General features: G+C 43.2%; 2 protein-coding genes across 8 annotated transcripts in view; one reads left to right on the top strand and one right to left on the bottom strand.

Annotated features, from left to right (window-relative positions):
• ARSG (arylsulfatase G) overlaps positions 1-24,408 on the bottom strand; it is a 1,341,775-nt gene that overhangs the window by 838,618 nt on the left and 478,749 nt on the right. The gene's annotated exons all lie outside the window — the stretch shown is intronic.
• LOC138245869 (monocarboxylate transporter 7-like) lies at positions 706-14,823 on the top strand. 2 transcript variants are annotated; one of them, XM_069199851.1, is made up of 6 exons: positions 706-1,384; positions 5,579-5,820; positions 6,417-6,560; positions 7,623-7,751; positions 11,268-12,089; positions 13,419-14,823. In XM_069199851.1, exons 2-6 carry the CDS (start codon positions 5,586-5,588, stop codon positions 13,670-13,672), a joined length of 1,584 nt encoding a protein of 527 aa, XP_069055952.1. In that variant the 5' UTR covers positions 706-1,384; positions 5,579-5,585; the 3' UTR covers positions 13,673-14,823. The 2 variants fall into 2 exon arrangements, with proteins under 2 accessions (XP_069055952.1, XP_069055951.1); XM_069199850.1 differs by lacking the exon at positions 706-1,384 and adding an exon at positions 4,484-4,610.

Consider the following 24,408-nt stretch of genomic DNA (forward strand, 5'->3'; position numbering starts at 1 on the left):
CAGTATTAGAGCCATACATACCATTTGGTTCTGTGTACTTATTCTTCGCACACTTAGTATTACAACCTGTTGTGGTAGGTACACTACATGAATTGCATGTTTATTGTACCCCTGAGTGACGTATATATCTGATATGTCTAATAGAGAATAAGGAAACAATAGAACTAGTAATAACTATGTGTGCATTCCGGGTGTGAGCAGCCACCTGTGTCCCAGTCTACAATTGCTGCAGTGCTCTGTTTGTTGAATAGGTGGGCTGGTTATCCCTCATTTAGGGAGGGTTTGTGTGTCTCATGCCTTTCTAAACGTTCTGCTGGTTAAGGATTCTCTTGGCTCCTTCTAGAACTGTTACCCAATCTGGAGGACTGGACAGGGGGCCACTACGTGCGTGTGCCGCTTGCATTACTTGTTCCGTGAGTACTCCTGCGCTTAGGTCTGTTTGCAATCCCATGACTGGTGGTGTTACACTAGATTTCCAGCACGAGTCGGGCCCTGTATGTACCTTGCAGCGGGGACCCCTTTTAGTTTCGTTACTCCACTGAGTTTATATCGCATATACCTATGCGCGCGCTATTTAGGAGCGTCCTGTATCCTGAAGAAAGCGAAATCCTGTTTATAAGAGCGGTTCTGCCTGAACTCGTGGCTCATTCACACGTCACCGCACAATGCAGCTTGCCTGTGATTGCGGCAAGTATATAAACATGCATTACCATATGGTGCCACCGAGAATGCGCCATATTATTTATGAAGGAAAGTTAAATTGACCCGGACCCCTTGAGATCTGAAGGGGATGTAGCACTCGCCCCATATGGATCAGCGATGCAAGCGCAGTCTGTCTATGGGAGCAATGCTGGCATTGTTTCCATAAACATCGCCGCACCGCATCATGCTGTAGCCTGTGCCTGGGAATCTAGCAGCACCCGAGCGTGCATCCGCACTGAAAGCAGCCCCAGCATCTTTCCGTCTATGGGGCACAGACCGCTGCGCGCTCCCGCTCTCCTCGGGGACGCTCCCGCAGACCGGCTAAAGCCGGTACATATTCCAAGAACCCAGCGAGTATAGGCAATGCGGAAGGGACTGAGGGGCTATGATGCACCGACTGCTGCGCGCCCCCGCGCTCCTCGGGGACGCTCCCGCAGACCGGCTAAAACCGGTAATCCGGTATATATTCCAAGAGCGCAGCGAGGGCTGGCAGTGCAGAGATACCGGGGGAGGGAGAGCAGTAGCAGGCAGTGATCCGCCGTGTGTCTGGGGATCGGGGGGCGAACCCGGGCACACGGGGTCCTGTCTCAAGCTCGCCTCCTCCGGGAGCAGAGGGTTAAAGAGGTCAGGGATTACAGGGGGCTGAGATCTTACCTCCTGGTGCCAACGCGGGACACTGCTGGTGAGTACTGCTTCTATTACTACACACACACAATTAGCAACTGCTTTAAATTACACATTTAAGAAGTAGTTGTTTGTAATTTACATAACAATTGTACTAATTGGATTAGGCACGTTATTTAGAATATGCGTTTCACAAATTTATTACAAGTAAGTAGAATTATGCTACACAGAATGTCTATATTTAGTTGCCACGTTCACATAATTAAAAAATGTAATTAGAATTCAAGTGAATTTAAGATTTTTACGTGTTTTGGAAATCTGTTTCCTGCTGTGTAGTTATTTTAAAAGCGCTTGGTAGCCGGTGTTATGGTAACGCGAGTGATGCTCACCCATGTGCAGTTCCCAGGTATTCGACGGACCACATATCATTTTATCTCATTGACATACACCCAAGGGCGGGCGACGTGTCCCATTATTTGCTTGGCAGTGATATCCTGTTTACTGCTGGATGGTCAGGGGTCGGGTAATTATATGCGGAAACTACTGAAACTAAAGGGGTACCTAATAGGCATGTTTAAGAGCATGGAATGTCGCAGGGGGAAGCTAGGGACTGCAGGTCAGAAGTAACAGCTTTGTCCCCGGCTATCTTTACTCGACCCTTTATTGTTAATGTTCCTTTTAGGATCTCATTCTGCGACTTACTTTCCGGGAAGCGAATTAAAGGTAACTGCATATTTGGCGCACAAGTCAACACTTTTCCACATGTCTCCAAGTCTTCTACTGTGGAATTACTCCCAGGTGCCATCCTGGCAGAGAAACTTCACTCGCAGCTCTCCCTCGTGCGCTTTATTTATATATTCCTAATATGGCGCTACTACCGGTCAGTGGCGTCACAGCGCTGCACAGCCCAAGAGCTGCAACAAGCCACAGAGCGCGCTTTCCCGAAGGCGCACACTGCGAACAGAACTTCTGTACAGACTTTCTATGGTGAACGTACTCTGTTACGTCACCGCTTTAGAGGCGCTGATAAATACTATATACCACACGCGAGAGTATTCATTGAAAATAATTCTGAAAATGTTGCTATATGCTTATTTATTGTTCGTAAAAATATTGCTACCAGCAAAAGTTGTCAGGGCGCCGCTCAGTCCTTGTTCAAGGCGAAGCATTGAGCACGTTTGTGTGCTCTTCGGTGTTGTGCTTAGTACAGTGAATGTGTCAGCGCTGGTGTTAAGTGCGCGGCGGGGTCTTCTCTAGAACCAATGTCTCCCGAGCTTTCTCCTGCTGGAAGACGCGCAGCCGCAACCATTCCCGCTTTATACGCGAAGTAAATGTAGAAGCGCGCGCGCCTGCTGCTCCCCGGCTGTACAAGGCGGGGGTCTGTGATTGCGGCGCGCGCCACCAGAGCGCCATGAAAAGTGTGCGCAGAGCAAACACCCCTCGTGCTTTATACATGGCTCCGCGTGGAGCGCTGCATTACAGCCGAGAGCTTCCACCCGGTAATGTGCCACATCACAGGGGAGAAGTGCAAGACTGCGCACAGCCCTGGATGTCAGGAGTCCGCCCCGACATCATTTATATCCTGAACAGAACTCAGCAGCCACACCACAGAACCGCCATAGATGTTACGCGCGTCACCAACGGCCTGCATAGGTGCACCATACTACACAGCGAGGACCGTTGCACGTCGCTGTAGGCTAGAGAACACTGCTCTACCACTAGTGTGGGAGCATAGGGGTGCACTACTATGCAGTCAGTACGGGTGCTCAGCAGTGCACATTGGTATACAAACAGTAAAGGTACGCTGTGCTGCGCAGAGGGCACGCTAACTAACCCACTAATACCATTGCAGACGGCAGTGCCCCTCCCCCATTTCAGTTCAGTAGGTACAAGAATACAAGCCGCATTTCTTGGGTCATAGTTTATACATGCACCATACACACCTCATTTATGTATCTCTTCCAGCATCCCAGGACTGGTCACGTTTGTTCTGCATTGAGTTGCAGTTACAAAATTAAGCTCGCTGCGCATTACTAGTGTACCAGTTGCCTACTAAGCCCAGGGCCAGCCAATTTCATTCCCTCTGAAATCTGAAGCGACGTGTATGAGCCTGAGCCTGGCACAATCCAGGCATCATAGTGCCTCACCACGCAGCTAGGATAATTATTGACGAGAAGATCATTGTATTCTTTTATCTGGTACAGCTAACAAGCAGTGGCAAAGCAACTAGGTCTGGCTTGTTGATTCGGATACATGCGTATGTTCTGTGACATGTCTAAATGCAAAAGGAGAAAACTCACAGAGGCACCCACCTACTGCTTAGGTGGCACCATGTGTATAGCACAGGCTATTAGTTTAAAGTACTGCATCATCTATTTATACTGCTTACTACCCTTATGTGGGGCACTGAAGCATGTGTCTGCTTGAGTAGACTGCTACGCCTTGTAGGTTGGATGGTTGGAAGGGTTCTGTCTTTGTGTGTTTGATTCTATTTGCGAAGTGTTTCCATGCCCTGTGTAATAGCCACAGAGTGCAGAAAAAAGTGGTGCGAAGAGCAGTATGCTGGTGCCCGAGACATTCTGAAGGTCTCTACTGCTTCCACAGATCTTTTTAATGTTTAATTCAAAGGCTCATATTCCGAATTCAAGCATTTTCCAGTCTAATTATTCACAGCAAAATCATTGTTGATCATTATTTAGCACAGCTAATAAGCAAGCACTGACAAACCCATTACATCTGGCTTGTTTGAGACAAAGGGGTGACATGGTTAGATGCAATAACAGAAAACTCTCTGAGGCACCAACCTACTGTTTAGATGGCACTTGCGTGAAGCACAGGATGTTAGTTTATTGTATGCCAACATCTAAATACTGCTCATTACCTTTGTGAGGCACTGAAGCATGAGCAGGATGCTACACCATGTAGGGTGTGTGGTTGTAGGGGTTTGTCTATGTATTTTGATTGTACTTGGGAAGTGTTTCTGTACTCTTTGTGATGACCACAGATTATAGGTTTTTAAATCACTCCCCTAAGTACATAGGCCACACCTCTAAAAAAAAAAAAAAAGGATTCATAGTTACTCTTGTTCGGCCACGCCCCTTTCAAAGACCCTCCCACATTTTTCATCCCATTTAAAGCATTGCTGAAAGGTAAACTTGGCTACTAGGGAGGGAACACGTGCCAGATCTGACAGTGGGTACTGAAGAAAGGGGAGGCAATCTGTTTCCTTCTCAGGAAATCCCTCTGGGCTGCTCTTGTATCACTCAAGCAGCATAACATTCTATGTAAGTGGGCCTGATCTGGATTCCACCTTCTCAACCTTTACCACTTGGTCCCTCCAGCCCTCTCCTTTGCACTCTCTGGCCTCTCCTGCTTCCTGTCTGCCAGGTAGACACCTACAGTCTACAGCCTACAATGTAGTACTGCTCTGCTCAGTCATATTTTCCGTCTTTTTGTTAACAAAGCTATTTTTTTTTTTATGTGCTTTTTTAATACATATATTTACTATTTTCCATAAATCCTTTTAGATGGAAAGTCATAACATCCATTACTTATGGTAATACTGCTACCAGAATCTGCTTTAAACTTGCATTAGCATTATAAGGGAAGAAAAAGTCACCGTTTTTAATTAGTTGTTGCTTTTAGGTGGATTACCACACTGCTCTGTTTGCGTGTCTGTTGTGCCCAATGCATTGGGCAGACTAGCTGCTTCTATAAGTGTTTCCCCCCATTCCATCTTAATCACTGTAAATTCAGGATGATTCAGGGAACTCGCAGATAATATCACGATAGTACACAAAGGCAACTGAGATACATTTCTGGTGAATATTCGAAATTGGCATTTAGATCCATTCACAGTAATGCAAGTAGGAGAGATCACATTGCCTGCCCACCGAAAGTGGGAGGAAGTAAGGGACCAGCAGGAGACTATAAGGTTTGTCTTTTGTTTCCTCACAGAGGCAAACTATGGACAACAAAGTCCCCAGTTTACCAACATAAATGAGTCAAAATGGTTCTCATGCAAGGAAGCGCCAGGGACCAATGAGGCAAGAAGGCTGTGAAAATGTAGGAGGACGAGTGAAACTGACTTTAAGGCAGCATTACAGAAAGTGAGAACTCGGAGCTAGCTATGCAGCGCTGCAGCACAGTTTTCTAAAATTAGAAAGTACTCGCTGTGTAGTAAGCAAATAAATCAATGTGTAAGATTGCAAAGAACCCAGGTGGTTGTCTAAGCTATCTCATTTCTCTACAGGTCGAGGATGACTGCCATGGCAACAGCGAGAACCTGCACCAATGCAAAAGTTTACACCAAAGTGCCTGATGGCGGCTGGGGCTGGGTGGTGGCCGTTGCCTTCTTCTTCGTGGAAGTATTCACCTATGGGGTCATCAAGACGTTTGGAGTCTTCTTCGGCGAACTCATCACTTACTTCGAGGAAAGCAACAGTCGTATATCCTGGATCATCTCAATATGTGTGTTTGTGATGACATTTACCGGTGAGTAGCGAGTTTTCCCTCCGAAGTAAGGGTGTACCACTTTAAAACTGGATTTTTAAGATGTGCTGAACATGATGGATAAGAAATACCGCGATTGTGATCTTAAGCCAAAACGTGCTTCAAAGCAGCAGTTCTTTTTGTCCACATTTGACCTCGTAATTGATGTATCTTTTAGTAACAGTGCAGCATGAAGTCTGTAAGACTCAGTCTACAAAACATTGCACTTCATGAAATATGAAGGATTTCGGAGGAACCCATTCCTTGTTTCATGCTGAAATGATGAAAAGATGCACCTTCCTGTATTCTTTGACACACAGTTTTGATTTTAAGATAAAATAATGCCGTAGATCTGACCACGTGACTTTTATTTTACGAATCTAAGGAAACAGTATAATTCGGCATCATACCTGCTACACGTCTGTCTCTGCGGATTAGGGCTCCATGAGTTTCAGAGCAGATTAAGAAAAATTGGACCTTGTTTTGAATTTAACAAAATGCTTAACGTAAAAATGCCTTCTGCTTTTTTTCTTTTCACTTGCAGAAACAGAACTGCATCATTTTCTTGGTGAAACTAACTCCGCTTTGTTTTATTGCAGCTCCACTGTCAACAGTACTGAGTAACCGGTTTGGCCACCGACCGGTGGTTATGGCCGGAGGGTTCCTGGTCAGCATCGGAATGGTCACCGCATCTTTTGCACGCAGCGTCGATGAAATGTACTTATCAATTGGTCTAGTATCTGGTAAGTTTCTAAGCGCGACCAATGTTGTTTTCTCCCAACTCAAGCTTTCATCCCACTAAGGCATTAATCATAGAAAAACAACAAAACTGCCTCATGCCGGGCTGAGGAGAATGATCATCTCTATAGTCTTTCAGGACATTAGGGAAGTTGAAATGTAATGAAGTGGAGAGAATAGTTTTGGAATTAATATTGAAATATTATGGACCAATGTATATACGTATAGGTAGATTGGTTGCGGGAAAGCCAGTAATACACAAAGGTCTTAAAAAGAGCAGAGACATTTACTGTAGCATTATAACCCGCTGCCGAGTTCCATTAATGATAAAGAGGGGGTCCACAGATGTCAAAAGGTTGGGAACCACTGCCATAGAGCAGTGGTTCCCAACCTGTGACCCGGGGCCCCCCGGGGGTCCGCGAAGCCTCCTCAGGGTGTCCATGACTGCTTACAGAATTAAATAATATTAACAGGTTAGGTCCCCAGCTTCCAGTAATGACTCAGTGGGGGGGTCCCCGGAATCCAAAAAATATTCAGTGGCAGTCCCCGGCCTCCAGTAATGATAAAGTGGGGGTCCACAGAAGTCAAAAGGTTGGGAACCACTGCCATAGAAGAACCAGATTCTGAATTATGTTTTCGTTATCACTCCACCTTAAATTTTGATCGATTTATGGAAAATAATTATTTAATACCTGGCATCACTTCCTCTGCTTGTGCTTGCCTTAAACGCATCACATTCAGACATCACATATAAAACAACACTGAACACTAGCCACGCCTAATGCTAAGACTGCGATTCTTGATTCCGCTGCATGCCTCTTAGTTCCACCATCCTGCACTTCTGGTCTCTTTATCTCACTCTTGCAGGGTCTTTCATCCTCCGTTTCTCCCTTTGTCACTGTTTCCCCATCTTTCGCGTCCTCCTTCTTTCTCCCTTTGCTAACTTTCACTCTGTGGGTCAAATTCCAGTGATTAATACGCCCGGAACCCAAGCACCTGAACAATTTACCTCTGTGTGAAGAATATTACAACAGATGATCACATCTGTCTTTTCTATCATTCCACAGGTTTGGGATACTCCTTAAGTTTCATACCAACGGTCACCATACTTTCACAGTACTTTGACAAAAAACGTTCACTGGTTACTGCAGTTGCCTCTACTGGAGAATGTTTTGCAGTTTTCGCCTTTGCACCAGGTAAGCAGTTCAATATAACAAATCATAAAATAAATGCTCCCATTTGTGAAATACTCTCTCCGTTTTTATTTTTTCAGCTGCTGGCTTAGTTGAGCCAGCGTGTGAAGGGAGGGGCAGGCCAGGGCCATGGAGGGGGTGCACGTTAGTTTGGCCGGCCACCTTAGGCTGGCCAAACTGACATGCACACTTAGGTTTCTCCAACCCAGCTGTGTTACACGGCCGGGTTGGGAAAACTGCACAGACTTGCATGCAGTTTCTGAGCAGCCGACCAAGCATGGGAGCAGTGGCAGGATTGCGTGGGGAGCCTGTGATGGTGTCCTAGGTACTTCTGGGATACTATTGGAAGAGGAGCACAAGGTTTCTGGCAGTGTCTGAAAGTATGTTTATTTTTAATTAGCCACCTCACTCTTCCCTCCACTGCCCCTTGATTTGCGGCAGCTGCTCCTGCTCTTATCACATAGTAAGTGCACATTTTCAATTAAGCTTATCACATTCCAGGTGTGACAATTATAAACATCAAGTGGCACAATCTTTGGGTCTCCCGTTTAAAAAAAGGACACATACTCTATATGTAGCTCCTCTTTTGTAGATTTGATGCAGCTTTTAACCTTATCCCCAGGGGAACATTAAGGACAGTGCTTGAACAGCTAGGAGTTCCGAATTACTTATTGAAAATGATCAATAGGCTCCACCTAAAGAACTATAGTCCGATACGGTAGGGATCCAATGGATAGCTGACTGTTCGAGTTGGAGTGGATAGATGGGTAAGACAATTATCAGGCTAATGGGGTAAGAGCAGCACTATATGGTGTATTGGGGCTTGAAAAAGTTAAAAATACTTTTATGAGATGAATTTTGGGATTACAACGAAATGTACCATTAACTCCAGTTAGGTTAGATCTTGGTTTGAATAATATTGCGCTAGTGGCAGCATTTAGACTCATAGATTTTTGGGTAATAATTCACCACTTCCTATGTGAGAATCATTAAAGTAATGGCATTAGATAATAAGGGGAGGATTCCGTGGTTACTCTATGTAAAAAAAAAAAAAGTGGTTGAATAAACTGAATATGGGTGATCTATGGACCAATCAACAAAGTATTAACAACAATACTTTGGCATTCCTAAAGACGATATCCGGGGCTCATGGCTGAACCCCGACACTGTGGGAGATTTAACAGCTAGGTTCATGGATTTTAAAGATCACTTGCATCAGGAAGCATTCCTGAACCAGATTGAACCTCTGCAGGCAAAAACCTTATAATTACAGTTCCGATATGGCACCTTGCCTTTAAAGAGGTGTTTTTTTTAGCAGATGGAATGGTGTTAATATCTCACCCTTTTGTCCTTTTTGTCAAGTGTGTCCGGAAACTGAGGAGCATTTTTTTCTTAATCTGTCCTAAATACATTGTGCATAGGAAAGTATGGTTTGTTCCAACTTGTCTTCTCCTATAGAATAGATATGTGCGTTCTACCATTAGGATCATTAGAAGTGACAACTTCCCTGATTGATTTTCGCCTTGTCTAGATAATTAGCTTGGCGGCTCAGATGTACGCACATTCATCTGATTGATATTGGGAAGGAACTTAAAGGAGGGGACACTTTTTGGTTTTTGAGTGTGCAATAGTTGATGGCGTGAGAAAATGAATTATTGTGGTAATCAATGACAATATTTTTTGTATTTTTAAGGGTCTGTGTTTTTTTATGTAAACCGAATAAAGAGGTTAAACTGAAACTGAACTCATTGCTTTCAATAGCCATGTGACGTGGTGGGAGTGGATTTCGGGCCTTGTTTTTAAACAGTCTTTTAAATACAAAATGGAACAAGCACAACACACATCACTAACCATATGGAAAATCGCCTCTTTGACCTGACTTACTTTAAGAAGATTCATAACAGGAATTACTTACTTTAAGAAGATTCATAACAGGAATTCTTGATTGATTTGCGTCACATTTAGGCGTGGATTAATCAGGGCCTGCAATAAGTGGAAACCTGCCCCACAGGCTGGGGAAAGTCATCTCTTCTGCAGCAATACAGGGGAGCTTGGGGAGGCTGAGAGTCTTAGAATAAGACATTTCAAGCTGGGGTAAAAATATATCAATGGTAACTAGGAATGCTCGAGAAACCTTTCATTAGTACCTTTTCCCACAGTTCCAGGTGGGTTTGGTATCCGTTAATTACTATTAAGAGACAGAGTTGCAGCAACATCACTACATCCAGGTTCCACAGATTTAGTTTGCACAAGACCTGTGTAGAGTACCTTCCTTATATCAGTCAAAGCAAGGGCTGGGCCATTATAAGAACCAGAAGCGGTAACGACAGCCATGATGTCAACTTAGGATAAATCTTCTTTTCTTTCTTTTTATGCCTTTTCCAACCAAGATACAAGTATGCATGTTGATACAGTTGGTCAAGGCCTAATCAATCGTCGGTACTTATGGCAACATATTGAGCTGGGGCAATCATTACTGTGGGGTGTCTTGACTCGTGGCAGAATTAAGCAGACAAGGAACCGACCTTTAGATTAACTATTATCAGAGCACAGAGTTCGACAGCGTGATCAACATTTCCACAGTGAAGAGGTTTCGAAGTAGCATGTATATTGAAGTGTAAACATTTGGTCTCATCCTCAGGGCAATGTGCTACTGCGCAGAAAATGATCGCAGTCCCTAATTTAACACCACAAATATCTATCCTGTTAAGAAAACGTCAGTACGTTATGAGAGTGTCTTATTTTGGGGGGCATCGTTCAAACAACACCCCTTATGTGTTTAGTGTTACGCATTTTAATAGTAATAGGCCTTTCGAATTTAACTGCGCGCATTATGTCACCCTAGGAAATGTACTTCACTTAATCAACATGAATATCAGCATAGGTTTATGTATACATCGATCCGGCCTGGTTCCAGATCCACAGGCGGAGGCATTTCATGTGAGGATCAGCAGTAGAAAGGGCTTCATATAAATTGGGAGGAATTCTAGTTCTCTTGCCATTGGCTCAAGATATCAAGAAGCTGGGAGCATGATGGAACAAGATGAGACAGAGATAATAAAATCTGCTTAGCCCCCACTCTAGTCAAACATAAGGCTACCAAGCCACGATTTTTAAATCATATTAACTTTTACTACCCCAAGTTAGGTTAACACCTCCATGTAGAGTTAGCCTTATAGAGTAACTAGAAACCAATAATGCAATTGTGCGCTACGCAAGGATTGTCAAAGTTAGACGTGCTACATCATCAATATTGTGAAATATTTTTCCTTTTCCTTACCAAAGAATGTGCAAGTGACCAGGAGCATATTTATTTAATGTCTTAGGAGACAACTTCTAACTTAACATTCAATGCTTTTTAATGCCATTGTATAATTTACCAGTGTAGTAGGCAAGTATATTATGTCACTAGGTAAACTGAGCATGTTATACTGAAGGTTGAGTGATGCATCGTTAAAAATCATGTTGCAATTGATTTCTGTAGATTAACAAACTATGGTTTTTCATTCTCTTCCCTAGTTATCACTGCTCTAAACGATCACCTCGGCTGGAGACACAGCCTGCTGCTTCTTGGTGTTCTTCAGTTAAATATTGTTGTTTGTGGGTCACTGCTACGACCAATGAAAATCCAAAAAGAAGTACAAGTAGAAGAAACTCCAAAAAAAGACAGCATGGGAACAGAATACATACTTGAAAATGAGAAAACAATTACTTCAATTGATTCCATTGACTCTGGAGTCGAAGTAGGTACCTCACCCAAGAAAGAAAATGAACACTTGAAACCAGAGACAGAATATGTTGTCCCTCAGGAAAATGTCCAAATGCTGGAAGAAGCACATGGTCCTCCGGTGAAAACAAAAGTCACACTGTTGGACTTTTCAATTTTGAAAAATAGTGGTTTTATTTGTTATGCACTGTATGGCCTTTTTGCTACACTTGCATTTTTTGCCCCTTCTCTGTACATCATTCCACTGGGTATCAGTCTTGGCATTGATAAAGATCATTCTCCCTACATGCTGTCTGCCATGGCCATCGCTGAAGTTTTCGGAAGAATTGGCGCTGGCTGGATTCTTAATAAGAAGCCCATTCGCAAGATTTATATTGAGATAATTTTCGTCGTTTTGTTATGTTTGGCTCTCATTTCTTTTGCCTTTGCCACAGAGTTTTGGGGCCTGACTGTGTGTAGCGCATTTTATGGATGTATGTTAGGATCAGTGGCAGGTACCCACATTCCAATGCTAGCGGATGATGACGTAGTGGGCATCGAGAAGATGTCTTCAGCAGTTGGAGTCTATGTTTTCATTCAGAGCATAGCCGGGTTGGCTGGTCCACCACTTGGAGGTATGTTTACTTTTTCATTTTTCTAAACTAAACTTTTGTTTTTAATTTGAGACAACTATTTAATTTGTATTTTTGTGTATAACTTTTAGTATTATTGAAATTGTGGCACCCCTCAATCCACCAAGTGGGAGAATGTTTACAGTTGGTTTTATCTTCATGTAAAGGGAAAATATGGTTAAAAAGCCTCCAGAGGCCAAAAATGCACCAGAAAAAGTACCGACTCAACATTCAAGTACCCAAACAGTGGAATTAATGTAGACATTGGTGCATCCAATTTTAGTCAACACCTGAAATTCGGTAACCTTAAGATCTCAGTGTATTCCACAGGCTTTGTGTTCATGCGCCCTTGATGCTTCAAATTTAGCTAAATTAGAAGCAGGGTTAATTTGAGAACCTCTAACTCGGGTTTCCAAATCTCACCCCGATGCAGGAACCCCAGCTCTAAATGTATTTATTATTCAAAATAGGGAATCGCCACCTTAGCTTGTACTTTTTCACATGTTTTGGAGCCGAACTTCATATCAAATGCAGTGTTTCCAATTATTTTTGCGCCCAAAGTCCTCGAATGGTGGTAGAATCCAACACCTGTTAATAAGTATCGAACACCAATTTTGAACTACTCTTGGGGCTTCAAACTTGAGACGGACCAATAACTGATAACGTTTTATTCATAAGTTCAAGATTATTCTCCAAATCTTGAGCATTCTACTCATCTTTTGCAGGGCAAAGCTATTTGTAGCAGGACTTAAAATGACATGGTGCAAATATTCTTACCTTACTCAAGATCAACCCAAATGTAGATATGGGGGATAATCATAAACCTCTTAGTGGAAATTCACCATTACAAAACTAGCACATTGTGTGGCGTACACTTTGACCTCATACCAAATTTAGTGAAGCCGTATCCATGTTTTTGCTTGTTGCATTTCAGTCAACCTAAATGGGAACCCCTAGAGGTTCCACTCAGTCTATCGAACTTCACTGAAGGTAGTACAGAAAGTCACTGTGAACAAAAAGGGTTGCTGAGGGCATAAGAAGATCCAAAGTTGCATGCCCTCAGATTTGAACTCGGAGATGATATCTATAACTTTATTTATACAGCACTGTTCAGCTGGTTAAATACTGCAGATTATTTTACGTACTCTTGGTTAAGAATCCGTAATAAATGGGAACAAAGCCTTCGTGTGAAATCAGAAAGAAATGATGATTTTTAGAAAAAGTAACGTTTTTGAATTTAGTCTAATAGCAGACATTGCTGTCATGTAATGTGATAATAGTTAAAATTTGATTGCTTTCACTAACGAAAAAAATCTTATCTTTCAACTCTAGGTGTTCTTGTGGATCAAACACAGAATTACGCAACAGCATTCTACTCCTGTGCGATTGGCATGGCGCTGGCAGCCATGTGCCTGGCCTTAGTAAGGCCGTGCAACAATGGCCTCTGCAGACGTAAACCGAAGAAATCTATAGAAGAAGGGGATTATAATGAGAAAGAAGTTTTCAAAGATGTGCCAGATGACTTTCTTGAAATGGATTTTGGAAAACCTGAAGGCTCAATAAAAAGTAATGAAAATACTTGTTAAAGAACTTTACATTCGTGCCAACCAAACAAGACTTTAAGAAAGACAATGCAGTAACCAACAGTGAATCAACAACCTTAGAATGTACACTTAAAAGGGAATTCAAAAGCTTTCAGTGTGAAAAGCTGCTAAGTACAATTGAGAGAAGGCTGCCATTTTCTTATATCCATGTAATTGCCCATAGTGGGCAGCTGTGTTTCGTCACTAGATTTTTGATAAAAACATGAGGCATTTGTTTTACTTTCTTTCAATGACAAAACAACAAATACCACTTGGTTTGCATCCTGCATAGTCGCCTATGGGTACATTTGCATCTTAAAATGCAGCAGTATATTGAAGATTATGTTAATTAAGATGCTGTACTGAAAAGAAAAAAAATATTCGCATTTTGAGTATGATACATTCTGAGAACCAGGATTTTAAAGAGAAAATGAGTGTATTTTACAGCAACAGAGCCACATCAACTTAAGATTTTAATTTTTATGGCCAGTTATTATTGATTAATTCAGAGAGATTTAGTTGTGTGTGTTCTAAAGCAATATGTCTTTCTGTTTTCAGTGTCCTAGATTTATTTAAAATGTATTTATAGAGATACTTTAGGCAGCCTATTGCCTCTCACTGGACCAAGATGTAAGCAACAAATATAATTTTAAAGCATATTTTTTGTCTGTAACTATTTTCTTTTTGTGCATCAAAAGTACTGTTTTTCACACTGTCACAAAGACCCAGGTTGAGAGCAATGCTGCACACCATGTATTTTAACAAAAATGAGCATGTGTCACATGTCGGTCAACAAGTTTGTTCTCTGAAACCTCCAGTTTTTCAAATCAGGGTGTTGATTATAAAAAAGCCTTAAGTAAAACATCAGTAAATTGGTCCAATATTTACGGTGTCATGTGGCGTTTCAAACTCAGATGTGAATTTGGTCAGTATTTCGAATTTTAGTTCAGATATGTAGTGGTATATTGTATATGCTTAAGATTCTACATACAATATTAAAGACTCGGGATTCTATCAAGTGGCAGAGAATACATTAAATCAGAATGTAAAATGATTATGCAAGTGTGAAAAGAACTGCTAACCCTTGTGAGTGAATTACTTACAGGGCCTCTTGTTTCAAGTGTCGAAGAACCTTGAATAAAACATCAACATGATTAACCGTCTCAAAGTTCACTTTCCTATATCATCTACATGGGACAATTGGGAAACATGCATAGAGCCGTCTGGTTAGCTGATGGGTTTGTTCTCACTGCATTTCAGAAAAAATACCACTGAAGTATGAGGCTTTAGTGATAGGGGATTGTGTACCGCTCATCAATTCCTTAGCATTGTGATTTTCATCTACTCAAAAACCCATTCAGCCATGATCGACATAACTTTCAAAGGACAATCAATCATATTTTAGACTTTGAAAACACTTAAAAAAATAAAAAATAAATAAGGGCTCTCCTTAGGATAAGTACTCAATAATATTTGCAACACAAGTGACCTGCCTTACATTCAGCCAAGAATCCCAACCACATTTTTAACACTCACCAGAGTTTGAAAGAAATGTAAGGCAGAATATTTTAATATAGATTAACATAGAAATGTTTGATTCACTCTTGAGCATAACATATTTAATCACTACAATATGCAGTGTTCATCAATTCATTCAGACATCTGTCATCTGTACTATTAATAAGCCATCATAGATTTAAACCATAATTAGCTAATCCATTCCATCTTCTCTCCAATATGTTTAACTCAGGTAAAAGATTGCAAGAACTACAGTCACATTTCCATTAGCAGACCCAGACTGCAGCCAGTCACTATGCTCAAAGCGCTCTTCAATCCGTGTTGTCAAAGGAGACCAAATCTGTGCCCCAGTTTTCTAGCACTCCTTCCCCCTGCAATTATACATTGCTTTCTCCATATTATACAAACTCATTAACCAAGAAAACCATTGTTGTACCGTGGGTGGCTCAGTATACTTCCATGCAGTTGCAATTAGAAGACATGACACAGCTCTGGAGATACACAAAGTTAAGCTGCCAACACCTCCCACAACAGAAGACATATTGTTTAGCAGTCTATAAATCTGTCCGATTTTAGCTCCCTGATATAACAACATATCCGGAGGGCGAATTTTTCCAAGTGAGAACTGATCACTCGGCAATTTATTCAAGTAATCTCGGATCTGCAGAAATGTATAAAAAGACCCCTTTTCCAATCCCAAATCCTGCTGCAGATCTAACAAGCATTTGCAATGCACTAGGGTCTCTCATTTCTCCGAGTTACAGCTATTAGCAGTTGTAAACTCCGAACCGGATTTTTTTTTTTTCCCATTGAAAGAAAAAAACAGCGCAATGCTACAGTTCACTCGTAATGAAGCCTATCGGCAAAAGTGCAATTCTCTACGTGACCTGCATAAGTGCAATGGAACAGTTTCCAGAGATCCTTAGCCAATTCAGGGAAGAATGTTTTATAGAATTCTAAAGGAATTTGGTCTGGGTCTGCAGCTTTTCCGGGAGCCAGAGTCTTGAGTGTTCCCTCGCTCTTCCATTGTTATAGCCGAGTCTAGTACCTCAGACTACCCTCTAAGGCGTCATTATCACCTAGCTCCAGAAATTCGTTGAGCTGCCTCTCAGAGGGATATCTAGCTTTGTATACAGCTTTGCATAGTATTCCTCAAAGAGCTTAACAATATCTTCCGGCGTAGTGCCTCTCTTCCACTTCAATCGCTCTGTCCACCTCGTGCTGCCGAACACAAAGGGCCAATAATCTACCAGCCGGATCACTGCACTCGTAAACCTCGGACCTGTGGGTCTGAAGGGACGGGGAGGTCATGGAGAGTTGGGTAGTGAGATTAAGATTCATCGTCATCCTTCCCTATTTACAAAGGATAAGGAGGCCGTGGTCAGCTAGGAGACTGGGAGGGTTATTAACATAGATCATCAGTTGAACAGGACTAGTCAATGGTCTGATCATGACTGAGTTACTGGTTCCTCCGCGACAAATGAAGGACGTCTGTTACAGATCTCATGTAGGGTACGGCCAGCTAAATAGGTGGGTGCTACCACTAATTGAGGAAGGCCTAGAATAGAGTCTCTCGGAGGCTAGTTATCACATAACTATCTGCAGTATCGAAGTTGCAGTTGAAATCCCCTAATGCAGTGAAATCTGCATGGTGGAGCAGTAATGGCGCTAAAGCCTCTCCAAGGGTGGCCAGGAAGTTGGAGCCGGAGCCTGGCACCTGTCAAAGGACTAAGAAGGGTGAATCTTGAAACAAACGCCTAGATTTTCTGCCCCCTTTATAGTACCCACTTCGAATGAGCTACATTGAAAAGCTTTTCGGAAAATAATGGCCAAGCCTCCTTCCTATCCCTTAGACCTGTCACTTATAAGAATCGCATAACCTGGGGGGTTGCACCATGACCACTCTCTGATCCTATTTGAAGGAAACAAGATCCAGTTGTACCAAGGCTTGTCACCGCTAACGATGCAGCGCCGCCATTTGCTCAAACCTGCCACCACGTTTCTCCACAACAAAGGCATCAAATTGAAATGGGTCCACCCCATCTGCCTCATCTTTGTAAGGAACAAAGAAACACGCTCAATCTGATGTATGGCTGAGGCTGGGAGATTCTGGGCATTGCTGGCCCCCGGAAGTAGGCGACACAGTCTGCTTGCCCTCTGGTATCACTGACACAGCACAACATCAGAAGGCTGGTTATTGTGACTGCCACTGGTACCCCCGGAAACTGAATGACCCAGAAACAGACAAAGGACAAAGAGTTACTGAGAACGCTCAAATCTCCTCCAGCAGCTGTAGGACCAGGAACCTCCCTTTCCACCCCCCCGAGAGATGTCGAATGACTATGCTGACCATGGGTGGGCTGGGGGACCCTAGCCAGTGCTCTCACTGTCTGGGACCTGGGCCTTACCACAACACTCATCTACCAGTGCCTGTGTTCAGGACACGGATCATCCACCTTTTTAACTTACATCAGATCAGGGGAGCAGCTTCACCTACCACGCTCACAAACTGGTGACCCCACCACAGGACACGAACCCCAACATAACAGTATGTATGGCCCCCATGGTGGGAACAAGCAAGTTCTAGGTTGTACTCCCTTTTGGACCTACCCTCCCTTAAACAGTGAAATTATCTACCTCCTTAAAATTCCCGCACAGAGGGCAGGGGCACACTAGTGGCTGGGTCACCTCTCCATACCTTCATATAGACCAATCTCTATACACCATAGGGCATATGGTTAAAATACTAAGCCTTAAGAAACGTGGCCTTAACACACCTGAAAGGCATCTTGCACTTCTGTATCGGCTCCGCGCCTCAAATGTGGCATTTGTCTCCTGAAGAAGAGACACCTTTGGAAGAGGGACTGGGGGAGGTTGAAATCCCATTGGTTTCACCAGAAATACTTCTCTTCAGGTCCAAGCAGGAGAGGGGGGTATTGATCCTAGTAGCAACTAAATTTCAAGGAGCACACAAGCAAAGACACCTGGGAGACTTATTTTGGTACATATCTACCTACTCTCCTACACATCCACATTAGCCACTCTCTATCCTCCAAATGACCAGCAAGATCACTTTATGCTCTATTGCCTGGGCCTTGTGGCCTTGCCTCTAGAGTCTGAACTGGTAGTGGGGTGAGACTTTTATCTTGTAGTCCAAACTGATCTACAGAGATCGGCCCCTAGAGTGGGACAAACTGGGACCTTCACGAAAGAGGGGCTGCACTGGATATCCAAAGCAGGGTTAATTGATGCCTAGTGTTCAGAGCACCCCACTGACAGTCTTTACCTTTTTTCTACGTCTCACATCAGATATATGCTTGTACTGATAACTTCCTGGTCTCCCAGCGGGTTATCACGATCAGCATGTCTGCACTTTTGCACCACTCTCCCATTAGTATCTTCTTCCAGACCGCAGGATTGACTGCACAGCGCCATCCTTGGTTCTCACATACAGTGCCACAGTGAAAGAAATCAGAGAGGCCCTGCAAAATGTCCTCTGCAATAATGACACCCTGGACACTCTTAACTCACTACTGTGGGATACGTAAACGTGTACCTTCACTGTAAGTTTATAAATATTTTGTCATGCCTCAATCAACTGAGGAGGGAGAAGCTTGCCACCCTGGACGCCCCCATTTTTTTATTGTGATTCGCAAAAAATTGCAATTTGGTAATCACTTTTGGGAAACTTGATACATCTAGCCCATTATGCTCTTCTCCACACAAAAGAAACATATTACACTGCAAGTAATAAGACTGGCTGGCTTCTAGTGCACAAGCTGTGAGCCCAGGCCCATAGGATCAGAATAGCAGAGATTCACCCGGGTGTGGCTTACATAGATAGAGACATAGCATGAGTCTTTGAGCACTTTTACGCAACTCTCTATTCGGCTGAATTGCCCTTGGTACCCGACATCAATGGGTACCTTTCTGATGGCCATTTCACCTCTGCCGCCGCTAGAGGCGCTTTGACTTGTAAAGAACATCTGCCCAGATGAAGTCCTCTGGGCCATACGCTGCCTCAAACTCTGTAAGGCACTTGGTCCTTGGTTTACGTCCAGATTCTAAAAGATTTTGGGGAACCAACTGGCCCCCTCCTTGCCTGCCTCTATAATTATCTTGGAGACATGGGCCCCCTCATTGATTCTATGAAAGAGGCAGTCATCACTATAATAACCAAGCCCCAGAAAGACCTTGCTAAATGTCCTTCATACCGCCCTATTTCTCTTCTCAATGTAGATACTATACTATTCAAGGGCATGTTGGCTGCACACCTCACCCCGTACATGCAAGAGCGGGGATGTAATGAAAACACCAAGCATCTATTGCAGCCCTTAGATAAGGCATCCCATTCCAGCATTACCGCAGTCCTTCTATCTATCGATTGAGAAAAGGCATTGATTGAGTCCATTGGCCCCCTTTCCTGCATATCTTGGCCACAACAGGACTTGGGGAACGCTTTTGAAAATGGGTGCGATGTAGCTACCCAGGGCCAGTTGATCGGGTCCACCTCTGCACCAACCCTCATGGATAGTCGGGACCAGTTCGCCCACATGTCGGCTTTAAGGTTAATATCCAGCATCTCACATTCTAAGCCTCACGGTGCCGCACAAAGACAGGCTCCAGCGGAGCGGAGTGTCAGTTCCCCTTTCCTTGGGCGAAACACTAAGGCCCATATGTATGGGAAAAGGTTGGCGCGAGATGTTGCACCAAAATTGGCAGTGCTGCACTCCATCATTTTCACAACGCAGGGATGCGCCATATTTAAGTGAATATGGCGCACCCCTGTGTTGTTCCCTGCGCTGGCACTAAATTAGCACCAACGCATGCATCCTTGCTACATTGTGTAAGGATGTCTGCATTGAGGGGTGTGATTGTTTGTGTGGGATGGTGCCCCTTCCTGCACATAAACAATCACGAATGGCGCTCTGGCACTTCTGTGTGCCAAAGCGTGATTTTCACATGATTGTTTATGTGCAGGAACGGACACCTTCCCGCACATAAACAATAATTTCTGGCATTTTGCTCATTCTATGCATGCTGCATTCTGGGGGTTGCATTAGATTTTGGCGCTGCCTCAGGTTTACGAAATCTCGTAAATCTGAGGCATCATGAAAATGCAATGGGTGTTGCTGTGGCAAACCCACAGCAACACCCATTGCACGCCCCTCTAATGCAGAATACTGTGTCAGAGGGGGCCATATTTACAAGGAGGCGTTACGCCACAAAAAGTGGCGTTTCACCTCTTTGTAAATATGGAGCAGTGGTTAGCACCACTGGAGTGTCACATAGAGTGACGCTCCAGTGGCGCTAGGGGGATTATAAATATGCCCCTAGGTGCCTTATCTTGGCCTTAAAATTTTAGCTACTCCTGAACTGATAGCTGCGTCCAACTATGCCGACCTGCTGGCAGTGGCACGTCATGGCTTACAAACATGAAAAACAGGTGCTCTTTTATGGCTGGGTAGGATGGCTGAAGTGAAATTGTCCGTGCTGACTAAAATTCTCTATGTTATATTAATACTCCCCCTGCAGTCTCCTCTGCACCTCCTTAGAACAACACATAGCGGGGGCAAAAACCCCGCACGGCCCGGGAAAGAGCTTACCTATCACTGGCGGAGGGAGGGCTGGATATTTCGCATCTCACCCAGCCAGTTACATAATCTTTATTCGGCCATAACAGCACGCGATAAAAACAATTCACACAAGTAAAACTACGTAATTATAAAAATAATTACAAACATAATCTTAAAAGAAGTCGTCAGCCACATATTAAAATAACGAGCTTTCAGAGAAAATATAATGCACCACGCTGCCCCATATCTGTTTCGGATTCACAGGGCACAGGGTACAAAATTCGCCGCATAAACACACAGGTCTAAATTACAATTTTTTTACAAGAAGGTAAACGCCTCTCTATGGGATCTCCTCTTGGACAAATGTAGAACTGGAGTCATAAAACTCTTCAGAGGATAGGAATATAAATGACGAAAAAGTAAAGTGATTGGTGCTTTTAATGGGTGCACTGTCACAAGGGCAGCTTGAGAAAGACTACTCCTGACAGCCTGAAATGCCACTAATAAATGTAAAACCTTGTAAGATAAAACCGAACGTTCGTGTAAAAAACTAATGACAAATACAATTTGCAGTCCAACGAGGTTTTAATTAAATTCTAGTTGACGCTGCAGCAAAGTTTATCAAAATTTGTCTGGTGAAAACTGCCCTGCCTCTCCCGGAATGCCTCTTTCACCTGAGACAAAACGTTTTTCTTTATATTCCTCGATTAAAAAATAAATCTGGGAACCCTAGGTCTATAAAAACCCCATTGAGGTAATTAATCCGAGGGATCACTAGGGCACTTTCCTGGGATAAGCAATCTTCCAACACATCTTTTAAGAGGTGAGCTCCCACATTACCCCAGATTCTCATCCAGAGTAACAAGGATTCGAGATTGATTTTATCTTCCAAGGGAGACAGAGGTACCTCCGAGTGAAACATCCATGAGGGGGTAGATTAGGGGACTACCAGAAGACTTTGTTAAAATGTATTCTCATCCCTCTGTAGTGGACCAGCGACCTTATACCCCCAAACACTTGCTCCATATGATGCTACAGCAATACACTAACTTTTATAAACATTCATCATTTCTCGCACCGTCTTATGCCCTAACCTGCACGCAAAGCTGAAAACCGACTCTACAACTCTTTGGCATTGAGTCACCCTGTTAGTGTAAAGAATATGCCAGTTTAAATTGTGGTCCAAGCGAATGCCAAAATAATTAAAGGTTATACTCTGAGGACCTCTGAGTGTAAAGAATATGCCAGTTTAAATTGTGGTCCAAGCGAATGCCAAATGATTAAAAGTTATACCCTGCAGATCTCTAACCCATCCAGATGGAATGCTCTGATTTTTAAATTTTTTGATCCAGTACTCAAGGCAAAAGATTTGCTGACATTATTTTTTAGGTCAAGCCCCCCACATAAAACTATAAAAAGCATCTAAAGGGAGTTCTAATCCATTTGCAGTTTTTGAGATTAGGACCGCATCATTTGCATTTAGTAAAACTGGTAAGGGATTAGACTTCACTTTGGGCATATCTTTTCCTGCTTTACTTAGACTATACTCTAGGACATTATATATATATATAAGGAGCCCATCACACAACTGTGTCTGTCTCATGTAGAAGATTTAATTGCAGGGGAGAGTTTGCCCTCAGTACCATACCTGATCCTAACCAGACAGTCTCAGTGCATTCTCTGAAGCAACTCAATTATGGTCTGGTCAATTCCCATTCTTTCCACAATATCCCAAAGCTTGACTCTATCCATTGTGTCAAAGGCAGAGAAGAGGACCATAAATGCTAAGTGAGTGGAAAGTCTCCACACATTGACTTATTTACCTATGATCAACTGTAAATTGTGGCATTGCACTACAGTCCCACCTGAATTGCCATATTGTGCTCTTGTCAAAGCCTGTGTTTCCTCCAACCAGTCCTCAAGTTGAACTGCAATAATTCTTCCAAGTCATTTGAGGGAACTGCCAAGAATGGAAATTGGGCATTAACAGCATGGAGAATGCCTATCACCTTTTTTTAAAAATAGGGACAACTACTTCTTCCCCACTTCTTGCTTGTATTAGAGGGGATAGACTCCCCTCTAAGACAAACTTTAAAAACATTGGTTAAAAATGGGCCCCAAAGTGCAATATAATCCTTGAAGAGATCTACTGAAACTCCATAAGGTTCTGCGGCTTTTCCTACTGGACTCTGGTTAACAGCAACAATTACATCCTTAACTTCAATCAGTTCACAAAGGTTAGAGTATAGCTCCTGGTTACCTCTGCCGACGACCTCTCCACTAACTACATTTATCTCCCTATTGTCTAAGTTAAAGATGCTGTTATAATGATCTACCCAGGCTTCCACAGGAATAATAGTGTCCAATGAGGGTTTCTCATACCCTGAGAGAAAGGGCTGACTGACGACCTCCCAGAATGCTGCAGAGTGCTTCACATTGGAAGCCCTTCCCAGCTCCTTCCAAGCTTCCTCCCTTATCTCAGTTCTCCAGGCCTCCAGGGCAGATTTATAGTTTCTCCTAACACTCAATATTTCATCCCTGAATCAAGGTGTAGCTGAGAGGGCTTTTTTCAGCTTCCTATAGGCCAATGTGCCTATAGGTTGTGGATTTTTTGGAGCTTTGTTAAGCCTCAGCCTCTTACCCACAGCAGAGGAGATAACACTAAAGGCATTGGAGTTGTTCTTGGAGGACGTCTCAACTTCGCTATTCTCCCTCACAAGCTTATATAAGGGGCCTCCCTATCCACTCCGCCCAATTTCATCTGAATACCCTTGTTACGTGACTGTAAGAGCTCCAGATTCTCCAATCTGTCCCTTGTACCCCTTCAAATGAAAGTCCAAAACTAGGGCAAGAGGATTATGGTCACTAATACAGGGAACAGATATACTGTAATCCAATATTAGGTTAGATAATTCTTGGGACACAATGAAAAAAAAAAAATTCACTTCCATTTAATGCCCCGTTATAGGTGGGTGGAGAAGGAACTCCGAGTACCTCGTAGTCTTTAGCAAAAGCCAGGGATCTAGTAGCTACCAACCTTTCATTGCTTGGTAGGGTAGCTGAGGTGAAAATGTCCATGCTGCTTAAAATTCTCCATATTATGCAAACACCCTCTTTGTAGCGCATTTTATATATTTTTGTGCTCTCAACCTCCTTCCAGTTTGTGGTAGAAACCACTGTAAATCCCATGGGTGATCCAGAAAAGCTATAGATTTCTGAAAGTAGACAAAAATCCTAATTCAGTATAGGAAAGTAGCCTCTTTCTAGCATGGTTACCTAGTGCAGGTTTACACAGTTGCCTAATGTAGGCACCGACAAAAGGGATTGGGGAGGTGAGGGGGAGGAGGTAGCCCGAGTCCCAAGGGGTTCCCCTCAGCACACTACCCTGGCCTAAGAGCTCCTAAGGGCCTTATTAAACTCGTAATGAGGCACTATGTCTGACTGGGTCGCGCCCTGTATGTACCTTGCAGAGGGGACCCCTTTTAGTTTCGTTACTCCACTGAGTTTATATCGCATATACCTATGCGCGCGCTATTTAGGAGCGTCCTGTATCCTGAAATAAAGCTAAATCCTGTTTATAAGAGCGGTTCTGGCTGAACTCGTGGCTCATACACAGATCACCGCACAATGCAGCTTGCCTGTGAT

This window comes from Pleurodeles waltl, chromosome 7 (genome assembly GCF_031143425.1).
Source record: "Pleurodeles waltl isolate 20211129_DDA chromosome 7, aPleWal1.hap1.20221129, whole genome shotgun sequence".
In the NCBI taxonomy this organism is placed as follows: Eukaryota; Metazoa; Chordata; class Amphibia; order Caudata; family Salamandridae; genus Pleurodeles; species Pleurodeles waltl.

What these genes read in the sequence shown, in the direction of transcription:
- LOC138245869 (XM_069199850.1), top strand. An exon ending in ATCAATTGGTCTAGTATCTG is followed by an intron (nt 6,561 to 7,622) that starts GTAAGTTTCTAA and finishes ATCATTCCACAG; the next exon opens with GTTTGGGATACTCCTTAAGT. An exon ending in GGCTGGTCCACCACTTGGAG is followed by an intron (nt 12,090 to 13,418) that starts GTATGTTTACTT and finishes TTTCAACTCTAG; the next exon opens with GTGTTCTTGTGGATCAAACA.